The sequence below is a fragment of the Triticum dicoccoides genome, chromosome 7B (genome assembly GCF_002162155.2).
Source record: "Triticum dicoccoides isolate Atlit2015 ecotype Zavitan chromosome 7B, WEW_v2.0, whole genome shotgun sequence".
Classification (NCBI taxonomy): Eukaryota; Viridiplantae; Streptophyta; class Magnoliopsida; order Poales; family Poaceae; genus Triticum; species Triticum dicoccoides.
Window position 1 is genome coordinate 665,784,273 of NC_041393.1, and position 15,973 is coordinate 665,800,245.

The following is a 15,973-nucleotide window of genomic DNA, read 5'->3' on the forward strand; positions in this document are numbered from 1 at the left end:
GTTTTTGGGGAAGTATATATGACATATTTATTGTCCTCTAAACTCTATGAGTTTTCTCGTATTGAGTTAAACAAGATAATGACCAATATATGTTGTACCATTTTCTCCTTCATTTTTTTAGCATGTATCTCCTTACATTTTTCCCACGGGGTTTTCAAGGAGAATCTTTATCAAGATGGGGAGTGTTAGGATTAATTAATGATTGTTAATTAAGGGATAATCCCTGCTAACAGCAGGCAGTTGCATCTGTCGCGTCGGTTCCCTGCCAAATAGGCACCTAGTGGTGCCTCAGAGATAAAGCATGATTCAGCTCTGATCAGGGCATAAAATTTGGGTAAAGGTTTAGCGACGGCAGACCGGCCGAAGCTTTTGGCCGGTCGCGCTGGCTCGCGCGCTACGCGCTTGTCTCTAATACAAGCCACGTAACCAGTAAGGCCCACCAACCGCTCGTTCTTCTTCCTTATCCTCACTTGGAGCACCCCAGCCACCAATCCCCCACATCTCTATCTCACCCTCTCGCATCTCCGGCTGGCTCACGCTGGTCATGGCCGCCGCCAACTATACACACAGCCAGATGCCGCCCCATGAAATTGCTGCTGCCCAGGCCCACGCGCACCCCAGGAACTACTGCGGGGAACCAAGTCAGTGATGACGGACGCAGACTGACGATGGTCATCCACCACTTCCCTTCTCGTCCATCTCCGGCCAAGGCCATGGCGTACTCGCAGCTCCGCGGCTGCATGGCGTGCTACAACCAGTAACTGGCCATGCTACAACCGGTGGCCGGATTTGTTATAAGGGAGTGTGGCGGCAACGCTGGTGCTGCATTTTTGCTGCTGCCGGCACCGGGAAAGCTACCACCGGTGACGGGATTTGCTACAACCAGTGGGGCCATACCACAGTGGTGGTGACCACGGCCCGACGGTAGTGCTGCAACCAGCTTGTATTTTGCTACAACCAACCCCATTTTTTGCTACTACCGTCTTCGAATTTTGCTGGAAACCCATTCTTTGCTACCATCGTCTTGATTTTTGCTACAACCAGTGTGTGATTTTGCTTCCCCGGCGGCTCGTATTTTTTTGGTTCCATCTCCCATGCGAGTTTTTTGCCGGAGCCGGGGTCCCATTTTCTTTTTTGCTTCCATAGTATGTTTGTTTTGCTGGAATCGGCACAGTTTTCGCTACCACCACTTTTTTGGTTGTAAGCTACGCGGTTGTGCCATTTTGATTTTGTAACCGGCGACGAGGATGGTCGGTTGTCATTGGACTGCAGCTACCGCATCGGAGTTGCGGCCGTCGTCATGGGGAGCTGCAACCGCAAGAAGCAGGCTGCTAACATGCACGAAGCCGGCGACGACAACCGACAGCGATGACGGCGACCGGCAGGGAAGCGACGGCCGGAGAACGTGCAGGTGGTGTTTCGAGGCCGGGGCATCGCGCGGTGTCGATTGACTTTTCTTTTTTTTCTCTGCGGGCGAGTGGTTAACGAGGAAGAAGATTTAGGCTTTTTTATCGGTTAGCAGGTAGTATCAGACGGCTGCGGGCCGACCGGCCCAAATTTGGGCCGGTGCGCCGGCGCAGAGTACTGGCCTAAAATTTGACAGGTGAAAATGAGACGAGTAATGGTTTCATGGATAACACTGCAACAAGTCAACAATTGCCAACACGCATGCAAAATCATTCAGCAATTCACCAAGATATAAACCAAGTAGCTACAGAACCAACTTTGTCTAAGCTTATCACCAACACCTAAGTTCCTAGTACTAATTAACGACAGACCCTCATAACAAAGTATTAACTATTTCCTTCAAGTCGCCTTGGGCTTCTTAGGCATCCTGTAGCCACCGACAACGCAGGCATGGTCACGCTCGAAGGGCTCCAGGGTCACCTGCTCCGAAGGCTTGAACTGCTCAAGCTTCAGCTTCTCAACTTCGGCGGCAAACACGGCCTCAGGGGCCTGGGTGGAGTCGATACAGTTGGCCTGGCATATTTGGAAGAACCATCAGATCAATGCAAATCTCTGGCATTTCCAGGACATCATCTTCCAGGGCAAATGCAATGTTTCTTGAATCTGGAATCAGTACATACCTTGATTGAAATGACAAAGTGACCACCATTCTTCAAGAAGTATGAAGCATTAAGGGCCAAGATCCTAGCCTGCAGGACAGAAGATAGTTTGACAGGTTTAAGAACATTGGCACAGTTTAGAATCACTGATGAATGTTTGCAAGCAATATTGGAATATTTGTTGTTCCAGCTGATATCTGAACACTAATTTTAAAAATAGACAGCCTACATATAATGTATTTAGCTAACACAAAAGACAATTGCATTTCTTAAATCTTAGTCAATAACCATCAGTATGTTGTAAGAGATGGGACGTGCAAACTAAATGTCCCAAACATAATAAATTCAGTTGACACTGCTGTTTAACCCTGCAACCTTGAAAAGGTATACATATCAGTAAAGACAACACCATAAGTAGTAACTAAAATGAACCACCATATGCACAAATCGTTCATAGTATTATAGTACAGAAGGTACGCATGCCACGGTTCTATCAGCAAGGGGGTAGTTGCAAACCAAAGCGGAAAAGGGAGAAGCAATTATACTTTTATCAAATCTGAAATTGTACAGTGGCAAGGTTCGACAAGCAAGCATAAATCAAACTTCCAAACTGAAGGTAAAAACACAAAGAAAGAACAAGTTACAGGAGGCGAATTATTGCAAGCCAATGAAATGGAATCAAAACAAAAATACCATTCAAAGTGAAGTAAGAAAATCCAAGTGTAATCAAAAATCAAGAAAAAAAATGGTGATACAAAAAATAGGAATTTTGGGCGTTAAGAGCATCAGAGACTCGATTTTGCATCATCCATTGTGATGTCCTGAAGGGGAATCCGAGTTAGCTCATCATCAGCAATTGCACCAATACAGCCAAAGAAAACTAGGAAAGCAATGCAAACAGATAAACCATAACAGCAAACAATAATCCAATGTAAATCATTATTACAAAAACTGAGCGGTCCTGTTCAAATAATTATAAACATAAATAAATGGATAGTGCTATTGGATACTATTGCAATGGGAACAGTTTCATGAAACATCCAATGTGATGACAACAAAACGGAAGCATAGCAAATTCAAAATAAAAAATGCAGCAAAATAACTAAGAAATTGACTAGCATTGGGCTTAAAATGCATCAGATACTCGATTTTGCATCATCCATTGTGATGTCCTGAAGGGGAATCCGAGTAAGCTCATCGTTTGCTAAGCTCCAATGTAGCCACAGAAGGTGATCAAACCATAGCAGTTAATGACATACCACAACAGACAGGTTTACCGAAAGGCAATGTTAATGAGCAAATAGTTATTTGTGGGCATTTATATGCTGACAGGTATACCTGGTCAGGCTGTGCAACATCAGAGAAGATAACATCAACCATGCCGACCAACATCCGGTACTTGGCAGGGTGCCTAGCATCCTCGATGATGGGAATCACATTGGTCCTCTTCTTGGCCATGTTGACAAGATCCCTGCCACTGCGGTGCGAGAACTCCACAGCATACACCAACCCAGTCTGCAAGTCAAAAGATTGATGTAAGATAGCAACTTCCTTTAATGGAAACCATTGACCTATAGTAAGTAGCCATGAGATCTCACCGGTCCAACAATATCAGACACATGAGACACTGTCGTTCCAGAGGCAGCACCAAGATACAGCACACGAGCACCAGGAGCCTGAATTAACAAGCGCAGGGTCAGCATATGAAAAATGCTAGAAGTTTAATCTACAAAACAACCTGGAACACGAAGGTTTTGACACAAAGAACACATGCTAAAGCACAACGAGCTTACAATCCAGATGTTGTCGACGCCACCAAGAACAGCGGCGGCCAGCTTTGACCTGAAGGGGTTCCACACCCTGTACTCAACCTTGGTGCCGTCCTCGTTCTGCAATACCAGAGAGGAAAGAAGCATACTTTCATTGATATATGCACAATGAGCACAACTGAGCAGGAAATCTGATATCACAAGGAAACAATCATCTAAAAAGATCATACAAACAAGCAATTGCACTGAAGCTAAGCTGGTTTAACCTAGGTTGACCTATATCCCACCCCTCGTAGCAGATGGAAGACCGTGATATGGTGCAAGAGCGGGGCAGCGAGCGAGCACTAACCTGGACGGAGACGCGCTTCTCGCCGTAGACGGACTCCCCGGCGACCATGTTCTTGGTGCAGAGCGCGTCCTCCTTGGCCTTGGCGATGAAGACGCCGTCGTGCTTGTGCGGCACCACGACCACCTTGCTGCCGCCCTTCATGCCGGCCCCTCCCCTTCCACCGCCGCCACGACCACCACGGCCCCTGGGCGTCCTGCCTCCCCTGCCGCCCCTGCCCCCGCGGCCGCCGCCATCGCTCCTGCCGCCGAAGCCCCTGCCCCCGCGGCCGCCGCCGTCGCTCCTGCCGCCGAAACCCCTCCCGCCGCGTCCTGCGTGAAGCGTAACAGCGTCAGCGGATGAGATTGGGGGTGTGAGGACCAAGAGTAAGGTAGAGGGTAGGGAGACGGATGATTACCTCCTCGTGCCGGTGGCCTCATGGTGTCGGAAATTTGTCGCTGCCGCCGCCGGAGATGGAGGAAGGAGGGAGCAGGAGGAGGCTAGGGTTTTTGAGAGGGTTAGCCGCCGCCGGGGGAGCGGTAATTTTATAGACGAAGACTAGGGCCCATTTTTTTTGGAGAATAGGGCCCATTTGAGAAAGACTGGTTGAAGCAAGCCGAACAATGTGACCCAATATATGGTCGGCCATTTGAAATAGCCCATCTTATCGGGAGCCTTTTCATGGGCAAGCCCAATAAAGCGAGTAGCACTCTGTCGCAAGATAAACGAAAAAAAATGTGAATTCAAATATCTTACTGGACTCTAAAAAAATTCCCAAACTTCAAAAAAGTACGTGAATTTGGAAAAACGTTCATCAATTTTGAAAAAAGTTCAAAGAGTTGGATAAAAAGTTGATCGAATTTGAAAAAAAAATTGCAAAAAATTTTCAAAAACTGAAAAGTTCATCGAATTTGGAACAAAGTTCATCGGTTTTAGAAAAATTAATTGATTTGAAAAAAACCTGAAAGATAAGTTCATAGAATTTGAAAATAAATGCATGCAACTTAAAAAGAAAGAAAAATGAAAAACGAAACGTCGAAAATCCAGGTGGAAACGTGAAAAACAAACGAACTGAAAAATAAATGGGCCAGCCCGCTAATCGGCGCTTAAGGCGCCGTTTAGGGAATGCCCATCTCTTGCGTTGGCCCCGCTCGGTGCTAGTGGGCTCGCTCAGTAAGGGACGCGTTGAGGAGTGGTTTTGCATCGGTTTTCTTTGTTTGTTTTCCTTTTTCCTTTCCTTTTTCTTGATTTTCTTTGTTTCTTTCTTCGTTACTTTGTTTTTCTATTTTCCGTATACATAAGAAACATTTCTTTATACGCATTTAACAATTTTCAAATACATGATTAGCATTTTTTTAATATATGTTTTGACTTCTACTTTTCTATACATATTATGCATTTTTTTATAAATATGAAACACTTTAATAAATGTTAAAGATCTTTTAAATGCATGAATAACAATTTGAAAAATATACATTCTTCTACTTTTTCATGCACATGTACATTTTCTTATACACCTATTTTGTTGTACATGGTTAACATTTTAATATACATGATCAATATATTTTTAAACACATGTTTTGAACATTTTTTGGAATACGTATTAAACATTTTTTAATTACATGAACATGTTCTAACATTGTATAACATGTTTTCATGAACACGTTTTTTGCAGCACGTGAACAGTTTTTTGAATGCTATCAACGCTTTTTGTAACTACGCTAACAAAAAATCTGTGCTGCGTTAACATTTTCTAAATTCAGGTATTTTGTAAATTTTTAAGTTGCTTAAGTTTTTGGAATATATGCATTTTAGAAATATTTTTGAAAATATAACAAAATAAAAAATGAACGGTTGAAATAAAAAAGTGAACTAAACAAACTAACGTGGGCCGGCCCATAGCGACAGGAAGACAGGCAGACAACGCTGGTTGAGGCAAGACCTCTTTCTGGTTATAGATAAGCGACATATAGCCGCGCCCGTCAGAACACCATCGTCGTTCATCTTCATGTTGTCGGGTGTAGAACAAGGGTGTAGTTAGAATCTTCTCAAGAAACAAAAAGATGCAGATGGAGTTCTTTGCCGAGATGAGCATGGAAAGTCCTGGGGGCGTCAGCACTCAGAAGTGTTGTTCGATTGACTCGATGATCCCCCCATACATTCTTTTGTTTTAGGGTTCATTTATACATTCTTGTAAGCGTTGATATTATGATAAAGCGGCATTGTTGTTCTAAAAAAAAAGAGTCAGAACGGAGCTCAAACTTAATTTGCATATATCTTCTAAAAAAGCGCAAAATTTACCTAGAAAAAGGAACACAACATTAATTATGTCATCTAAAAATGTTATATCTCCAAGATAACCAGGAATCATTTTTCCAAACAAAAAATCTAAGGAGGAAAATCGAATCAGTATGAATTGTTGTGCATGATGACTGCCATTCCACTCCATTCCATTCCATGATAAGGTGTTGCTTTTCAAAGTTATAAGAGACTCTTGGCCCTTGACTAGTCCCTGTCCTGGCAGTAGCATTCAGCGGCTGGTGGCTGGCCAGATGGCCTAACAGAAGGACAAAAGAGCAAGGAAGAACCTGATCCACCGCCATGTAAGATTAAGCTGCAAGAAAGATGAGGACCTACCAGGATAGCCATCCAAAGGTTGTTCCAAAAGAGACATGGGAATGAAAGCGAGGCTCCTGCCATGATGGCTGACAGGGACACCAAATCTGCATAAACCATTTAGTAGTACGTCTAGTCATGGTCTACTAACCAGCACTACCACAGCCTGAACACAGAGAGAGAGAAAGAGAAGGTAGTACAACCATGTATGTAGCGTATACATGTTGCTTGTTACTTTGATGTTTTGCTTCTTGTTTTTTACTCAAAATGTTGATCATTTTAGCTACAAGTGGTTGAGATTTGAGAACAGAGCTAGCTGCTAGCACCATCCTCCTGCTGATATGCATGCATGTCACACCGTTAATGGACTGGCTTATGCTTGACAGCTCGACTGCTACCCCTCTTGTTGCCCGGTCATGTCGTCCACCGCCTTGCTTCAGGCATGGAAAGTTAGATGATCATGCATGATGCATCGGTGTAGCTTGCGCAGCAAGATCTCGAAAAGTAATGCACGGTGACATGCGCCTAAAATCTGATAGATCAGGTGGCCAAGAACTCGGGGTTCACAAAAGAAATCCAGCGTAAAATCTGTACCCTTTTTGTTGTGAGCAAGGAAATGAAACATCTTTTGACCTTAGGACGACACCACACCGTCGGAACCTGGTTTTTTCACAAGGTTGACAAAGGAAAGCCTGCTGAAAATCTGGCCTATTTTTTAGAGGTGTTTCTTCACCACGAAAAATGATGGCCATGAGAATGCTTCCACTCCAAGGCCTTCTTTTCCCCATCACGGGCCACCACAACACAACGCTCTGAGTTGAATTACCGGACGGTGACGGCAGAGAGTACCACGTACAGATCCCCAAGAACTCCATGAACCGTCGTACATGTGGTAGCTGTCGCTGACCAGATCACCATGGTACTACACTTGTACTACCACGAAATTTGCCGGTGTACTACTACTCACCAGTCATCAACGTCAAGCGTCACTCCGCGGCAACCCTGTCCTGGTGGTGGACGTTGCTGGCCGGCCGGTGACCTACCTTGGGGTGTGATGTGAGGCGAACTCCACCGCGCGATCCCAAACGGACGTCCGTTTTGTTCGGATTTTGTTCGTTTGGGCAGGGAAATGGGGTCGTGTCCGGGCCTGTCCGGGGATGCGGTGGTCGTGCGCCCAGCGCGCGGCCGCATCCTTTACCCCATCCTATCCGCGTCTATTTTAAAAAAAATGAGAAACATATCAAATGCCAAGCCCTACGGCCGCAGTTCATCACGCACGCCGGCAACAAAGCCAGCGGCCTACACGTCCATCGCCGGCATTGAGCCAGCGGGCGGTAACACATCCCGGCCTCCAAAATGAATGGTTGTCCTCGCCGGCAACACAGTCAGCGGCCGGCAACACAGCCGGCCTTCAAAATGAATGTTTTTTCGCCGGCACACGGCCAGCGGCAACCATGCCAGCCTCCAAAAAAGAACGGCCGCGGCCGATCGGACGACCTAGTTCAGGCCGTCGGCGTCGAGCATCTCCTTCTGCCTGGCCTCGAACCAGGCTCTCGTCTTCTCGCTCATCTTCGACAAGTCCACGCTCATGATCGCCAGGGCCACCTCTTTCGCTTTAGTGGCGGCATTGGTGGCCACCCTCCGGTCCCTCCTCTTCGCCGATTCCGCGTCCAACTTGGCGATCTCCTCCGGCGTGCACTCCGACCGCGGCTTCCTTGGCGCCTTGGGCTTCTTCTTCTTGGCCATTCCGGGTGGGTCGACGGCCGGGCCGCCGGAGTTCGGCTGGGCGTCGGCTATGGACGGAGGAGGGAGTGAGACAGGCGGGACGTGGGAGGGTTTGGGGGGGAATGGCGCCAAAGGGGCCGCGGGAGGGGGGTTGCTTTGTGTCACCGACAGGCGGGCCAAGGGCGGACAAGCGCGCGCGTCCCGCCCGTCCGCGCGCAGTCCATTTCACCCCAAAAGCGGCGCAAACTTGGTCCGCGGATGGGTCGAAAGCGGACACAAAACGGACAAATGTCCGTTTGCTCCCGCGCGCTGGGCCGCCTGGTTTGTCCGTTTTGTCCCAAATGGACGGAGCTGGACATGATAGGGTCGCGCGGTGGAGTTGGACTGAAATGTTGATCATAGGCAACACAACAAGAAGATGGATTTGGAAAAGTGAAGGGAAGCTTTTTCAAAAAAAAAGGGAGTGAAGGGAAGCTCCACCAACCCTCGGTGGCACAGAGAGGCCGACAGACAGGTTGCCGATTCTACTAGCCTACTACTGTCCCTGAAAACGAACCTTCAGCTTTCGGCTTTCAGCATGCTATGCGGACGACAGTAGGCCGGCCGAACGCTGGACGATGTTGGATCAAACGGTGTTGCTCAGTTTGGCTCTAACCACACGAGTGGCTTGCTCATCTGAAAATCGTCCAATGTTTGGGGGTGTTTGGTTTAGATGTTATGACCGGTCAGGTCTATACCAGAAAGAGGCCCATCGGGCATTAGTATTAGGGGCTTGTCTTGCAAGTTATCTTAGGCAAGTTATCTTAGGCTAAGGTTATAAATACTAGTTGTAAGACACCGTTTGAGATCAAGCAATAAAGATATTATAATCTTCTGTTGCTCGGCTCCCCAAGGAGCCGGAACCCTAGCCGCCTCTCCCAACCCTAGCCGCGACGGTGCCCGACCGCCGGCGCGCCCGCTCCAGCCTCCGTCCCCCTCCTCCTTGCCCATACAACCTACGCCGGAGGCCTGGTAGGAACCCTAGTCCTACCAATTTGGTATCCAGAGACACCAGGCCGATCATGTCGCTTCCTCCATCACCGCCGCCGCTGCCATCCACCTCCGCCCCACCACTGCTGCCGCCGGCCACCTCCTCGCCGATGACGGCGATCATGTCCGGGACCGTCACCACCACCGCGCCAGCGCCGGTCACCACCACGGCGGATCCGCCCCCGCTCCTCACGCCCGAGGAGATGTCGGGCACCCTGCGGGAGCTCGTCCACGCCGTCCGAGGCATCAGCCTCTACCTCGCCGGGCACCAGCCCCCGCCACCGAACGCCGCCACCACCGCCTATGGGCCGCCGCCGCTACAGTGGCCCGCCCCGGCCTTCCAGGCGCCCTACGGAGGGGCACCCCCGCCGCTGCTCCTGCTGCCGCACTACCCGGCCGCGGGAACCCCTTGGCCAGCGTGGCCGACCACTGCCGCATCGTTGGGGGGCCCGCCTCAGCAGTCCCTCCCGGCGCCACCGCCGGTCCCCACGATGCAGGCGCCGGTGCAGCCGCACCACCAGGCGTCGCCGCCATCGACAGCACCACCACCCGCGTCCTGGCCTCCTGGTCGGCCCCTGCACCAGGTGCAGTTTCCGCCCTCGCCATCGCCGATTCCCGCGTGGGCGGCCGGCTCGTCTCTGGACCCGGTGTATACTACGACGCCGGAACACCCGATGCCCTCTCTCCGATTTGATCGTCCCTCCAGCTCGGCGAACTACGCCCCAGAGATACCCGACCCAGCACACGCGCTACCGTTTACTGCAGCCCCCGGGCACGGTGGTCCGACACCCCCTCGCTTTGCCAAACTGGATTTCTCCACTTACGACGGCACGGAGGACCCCCTCAACTGGCTCAACCAGTGCGAGCAGTTTTTTCGAGGGCAGCGGACGCTCGCTTCAGATCGCACCTGCCTCGCGTCCTATCATCTCCGAGGCGCGGCGCAGACTTGGTACTACGCCCTCGAGCAAGACGAGGGCGGCATTGCCACCATGGGAGCGCTTCCGGGAGCTTTGTCTCCTCCGGTTCGGGCCTCCTATCCGCGGGAGCCGACTGGCGGCCCTCGGTCGCTTGCCTTTCACATCCACGGTGCAGGACTACGCCGACCGCTTCCAGACCCTGGCATGCCATGCGCCGGGCGTCTCCGCGACTCAGCGTGCCGAGTTATTTGTGGGCGGATTACCGGACCATATTCACGTGGACGTCGAGCTCCGGGATCCCCCCGACCTCCAGACGGCCATGTACTACGCCCGGGCCTTCGAGCAGCGGGCTCAGGCGCTGCAGCAACCGGCCGACCTGGGCGGCCGCCTTCCCAGTCGACCCGCACCATCACCAGGCCGGCCTCCTCCAGCCCCGGCGACCACATCTCCGGCCACCACCCAAACCTTCCGTCGGTTGTCACCGGCCGAGCAGCAGGAGCGTCGCCGTCAGGGCCTCTGCTTCAACTGCGATGAGCCCTACTCGCCGACCCATGTCTGCCCCCGCCTATTTTACTTGGAGATGGTCGACTACACCGAGGCGGATGACTCGACCGACGAGCCACCACCTGCGGCGACCGCGGACGCGCCCGCGGATTCTACGGCAACGGCGTGCGTCGTCTCCCTCCACGCTCTCGCCGGCATCCGTGGCGAGCGGACCATGCTGTTACCGTCGACGGTCCATGGCGAGCGGCTGGTGGCCCTGCTGGATACTGGCTCCACCCATAATTTCCTGCCCGCGGCGACCATGCGTCGGCTAGCACTGCCGACTCCAGTGTCATGGGCTCGTCCGCGACGTTCCCATCTCCATCGGTGGCGAGCACTTCTCCATTACCTGTGTAGGGATCGACCTCGGCTGCTTCGACTTCATCCTCGGGGTGGATTTCCTCCGGACCCTCGGGCCCATCCTGTGGGACTTCGACGTGCTCACGATGACGTTCTGGCGGCTAGGCCGCTGCATCCGGTGGGACGGCCTTGGGGGCGCCGCACCAGCCGTGCCACACCTCCAGCTGGCCGCCGTGTCCCAGGAGGCCGAGCACCCCCTGCTGGATCCCCTTCTGCAGCAGCACATCGATCTCTTCGACGAGCCACGGGGTCTTCCGCCCGCCCGGGTGTACGACCACCATATTCACCTCGTACCGGGTTCCACCCCCGTGGCGGTTCGGCCCTACCGCTACCCGCAGCTGCAGAAGGATGAGTTCGAGCGACAGTGTGCCCTTATGCTCGCGGCAGGCATCATCCGGATCTCCATGTCGCCCTTCTCCGCGCCGGTGCTTCTCGTCCGCAAGACGGATGGCACGTGGCGTTTCTGCATCGACTACCGCGCCCTGAACGCGCTCACGCTCAAGGACAAGTTCCCTATATCGGTGGTTGACGAGCTCTTGGATGAGCTCCATGGGGCGCGCTTCTTCACCAAGCTCGATCTCCGCTCGGGCTATCATCAGGTGCGCATGCATCCAGATGACATCGCCAAGACGGTGTTTCGCACCCACCATGGCCACTTCGAGTTCTTGGTGATGCCCTTTGGCCTCGCCAACGCCCCGGCGACTTTCCATGCCCTGATGAACAACGTCCTTCGACCCTACTTACGGCGGTTTGTGCTTGTTTTCTTTGATGACATTCTTATCTACAGCGCCACCTGGGCCGAGCACCTCCAGCACGTTGCCATTGTCTTCAATGAGCTTCGGGTGCACCACCTCCACCTTTAGCGCTCGAAGTGCTCGTTCGGGACACCTACAGTCGCCTACCTCGGCCATGTCATCTCGGCCGACGGGGTGGCTATGGACGCCGACAAGGTGGCGGCCGTCTCTGCATGGCCGACGCCTCACCCGCCGCGGGCTCTCCGCGGGTTCCTCGGCCTCGCCGGCTACTACCGGAAATTTATCCGGGAGTTCGGGCTCATCGCGGCGCCCCTCACGCGGTTGCTTCGCCGCGACGCTTTTGCCTGGGACGACGAGGCGACGACGGTGTTCGAGGCCCTCAAAGGGGCCCTCACGACGGGCCCCGTCCTCCAGATGCCCGACTTCGACCACCCGTTTGTGGTGGACTGTGACGCCTCGGGCGCCGGGTTCGGCGCCGTGCTTCATCAAGGCGATGGACCCCTCGCTTTCTTCAGCCGGCCCTTCGCTCCGCGGCATCTTAAGCTGGCGGCGTACGAGCGGGAGCTCATTGGCCTTGTACAGGTCGTTCGTCATTGGCGGCCATACTTGTGGGGACGATCCTTCCACATTCGCACGGACCACTACAGCCTGAAGTTCTTGCTGGACCAACGGCTATCGACCGTGCCGCAGCACCAGTGGATCAGCAAGCTCTTCGGCTTCGACTTCTCCGTCGAATATCGGCCGGGCCGTCTTAACATCGTGGTCGACGCGCTGTCCCGTCGTGACTCCGACCTCGCTCCCTCCACCGACGAGTCCACCGGGACGGCCCTGTGCATCCGCTCAGGGCCGACGTTCGGTCTCTTCGCCGACATTCGCCGCGCCACTGCGACGGCCGACGATGCCGTCCTTCTTCAGCAGCAGCTCATGACCGGCGACCTGGAGGAGCCTTGGCGCTTTTCTGACGGACTGCTTCTCCATGGGCGCCGGATCTTTGTTCCGGCGCATGATGATCTCCGTCACCATCGTCTTCGCGCCGACTTCTACATCCCTGGCGATCGCGCCCTGGTCCGCGACTGGGTTCGGTCTTGTCAGACTTGCCAGCGCAACAAGACAGAGACCCTGAGGCCGGCTGGTTTACTTCAGCCTTTGGAGGTGCCATCTCAGGTTTGGACGGATATATCCATGGACTTCATCGAGGGCCTTCCCAAGGTGGGCGGCAAGTCGGTCATTCTCACGGTGGTCGACCGCTTCTCCAAGTACGCCCACTTCATCGCGCTCGGTCATCCATACACGGCGGCGTCAGTGGCCAGGGCCTTCTTCGACGGCATCGTCCGTCTCCACAGGTTCCCTGCTTCAATCGTCAGTGATCGGGACCCAGTGTTCACGGGCCATGTCTGGCGCGACCTCTTCAGGATGGCGGGTGTCCAGCTTCGCCTGAGTGCGGCGTTTCATCCTCAGACAGATGGTCAGTTTGAGGTGGTTAACAAGGTCATTGCCATGTATTTGCGTTGTGTGACAGGTGATGGGCCTCGCGCTTGGGTAGATTGGCTCTCTTGGGCGGAGTACTGCTACAACACCTCTTATCACTCCGCCCTGCGCGCGACGCCGTTTGAGGTGGTCTATGGTCGCCCACCCCCGCCTATACTTCCGGTGGACCCGGAGACGGCTCGGACGGAGGTTGCGAGTGACCTTATCCGCAGTCATGACGAGATGCTTGCTGAGGTTCGTCAGCGTCTCCTTCAGGCACAGCAGCTGGCCAAGCACTACTACGACGATCATCATCGCGAGGCGGAGTTCGCGGTGGGTGATTGGGTGTGGCTGCGTCTTCTCCACCGCTCTACGCAGTCACTCGACCCGCGCGTGAAGCGCAAGCTCGGCCCTCGCTACGCCGGGCCCTTCCCTATCTTGGAGCGCATTGGGAAGGTGGCCTATCGTCTTCAGCTTCCAGCCCGCGCTCGCATCCACGACGTCTTCCATGTTGGGCTGCTCAAGCCTTTCCGTGGCGAGCCACCGGCGGCTCCCCCGGCGCTTCCTCCAATCGCCGATGGTCGCATTCTTCCCGAGCCAGCAAAGGTGTTGCAGGCGCAGCTCCGTCGTGGCGTCTGTTCGTCCTCGTTCAGTGGGCGGGCCTTCCGGAGGAGGAGGCTACTTGGGAGCAGCGTGACGAATTCCGCCAACACTATCCAGACTTTCAGCTCGAGGACGAGCTGTTTGCGCAGGCGGGGAGAGATGCTATGACCGGTCAGGTCTATACCAGAAAGAGGCCCACCGGGCATTAGTATTAGGGGCTTGTCCCGCAAGTTATCTTAGGCAAGTTATCTTAGGCTAAGGTTATAAATACTAGTTGTAAGACACCGTCTGAGATCAAGCAATAAAGATATTATAATCTTCTGTTGCCCGGCTCCCCAAGGAGCCGGAACCTTAGCCGCCTCTCCCAACCCTAGCCGCGATGGCGCCCGACCGCCGGCGCGCCCGCTCCAGCCTCCGTCCCCCTCCTCCTTGCCCATACAACCTACGCCGGAGGCCTGGTAGGAACCCTAGTCCTACCATTAGAAGTCCTAGGACTTTTTCTAGTCCCAGGGACTAATAAAAAAGACTCTCTAGTAGAGTCTTTTTTTAGTCTCTGTAAAAAAGTCCCTCCCGTTTGGTTCCTAGGGGCTTTTTAGGAACTTTTTCTAGTCTCTGGGACTAAAAAGTCCCTGAACCAAACACCCCCAAAGGTGTAGCGGCGCTCGCATGAATATATAGCACTTCCTCCCCCGATCCATATTAATTACTAACGCTGGAGAGAGTACTACCTCTCTCTCTCAGTTTACAGGGCGTGCGCGTACCCCTAGGTCGTCAATTTGACCAACCTAATACAAGTCATATATTACAAAAAATATACCAACATAAACTTCGGAGTTTCTACTTTCAAAAGGTATAATTTTTGTGTTATATAGTTTATATTAGGGTGATAAAATTGGCAACCTAGGTATACGCGTAGGACTTGTAAACTGAAACGGAGGTAGTAGTTCTCTTGAAAATCGAGGGCATGCAGGCGAAAAGTACGGTACTAGTTTTTTTTTTCCCAAATGCCTTTCAGTTTGTATTCTAGTACTATTTTCTACTCTATCTAGCACACGTTGCCGGACGTGTTCATGCCGCGCACCACATCCACAGCTCCGCATGCACCAACAACTCCTCACGCATGGCATGGATCAGGCGATCAGCTGAATCACCTGAATATATAATGTGCCCCTCCATCACCCGCAGCTAAGCCTGTCTTAACAAAGAGGCAGAGCTGATGGATGATTATTCTAGTTGGTGCAGTATTATTCTACTGTTGTCAGCCATGATTCACTCGGTCGTCAGGGTCTCTAGGTGCACGTGCAGTTGCAGATGCAGTGCAAGCACACATGATCTGGCTCTGTTGAGTAAAGCAAAGCCGGTGGCACAGTTCAGTGCTTCGTCGAATCTGCATTTGCCATGCTAGTATAACATTGGTGCAAAACCTGCTTCCACGAGGCCATCCACTTTGAGCCATGGCCTCCGGTACGTGTGGCGGTTGGGACTTGCCGGGTCGGCTGGGTGGGCTTTTGGGCGATAGGTCTCCATGCCTTGTCCAGTTATCCTCGTGGCCTTGCTTTCACTTCACTTGCCGTGCTGGGGTTGTTCGCAAAACGAGTGTCTGCACGCGACCGACCAGCGTTACTGTCACTTTGGTAGCATGAACAAGTCGTATCACGCTTCATGCATCTCGGTAAAAGAAAAACGTGCCTTGGCCTTTGAGTGGACGAGTTAGGGCGTGACAGCCTGACAGATGATCAATGACTTTTTCTTCTTCAAGCGTTTTCTCCCTTCCCCCACGGTAACTAAGGCAAACTCT

At 52.5% G+C, this 15,973-nt stretch overlaps 1 protein-coding gene and 2 non-coding genes across 3 annotated transcripts; all 3 read right to left on the bottom strand.

Moving 5' to 3' along the window:
* Positions 1–1,610: 1,610 nt before the first annotated feature.
* LOC119338293 (rRNA 2'-O-methyltransferase fibrillarin 1-like) lies at positions 1,611–4,600 on the bottom strand. The gene is made up of 7 exons (XM_037610586.1): positions 4,579–4,600; positions 4,185–4,492; positions 3,860–3,955; positions 3,665–3,742; positions 3,405–3,581; positions 2,088–2,156; positions 1,611–1,980 (listed from the first exon to the last, which is right to left on the bottom strand). The coding sequence occupies exons 1-7, from the start codon at positions 4,598–4,600 to the stop codon at positions 1,807–1,809; spliced, it is 924 nt and encodes a 307-aa protein (XP_037466483.1). The 3' UTR covers positions 1,611–1,806.
* LOC119342466 lies at positions 2,848–2,922 on the bottom strand. The gene has a single exon (XR_005165597.1). It is a non-coding gene; the product is annotated as a small nucleolar RNA snoR60 (small nucleolar RNA).
* LOC119342465 lies at positions 3,199–3,273 on the bottom strand. The gene has a single exon (XR_005165596.1). It is a non-coding gene; the product is annotated as a small nucleolar RNA snoR60 (small nucleolar RNA).
* Positions 4,601–15,973: the final 11,373 nt, after the last annotated feature.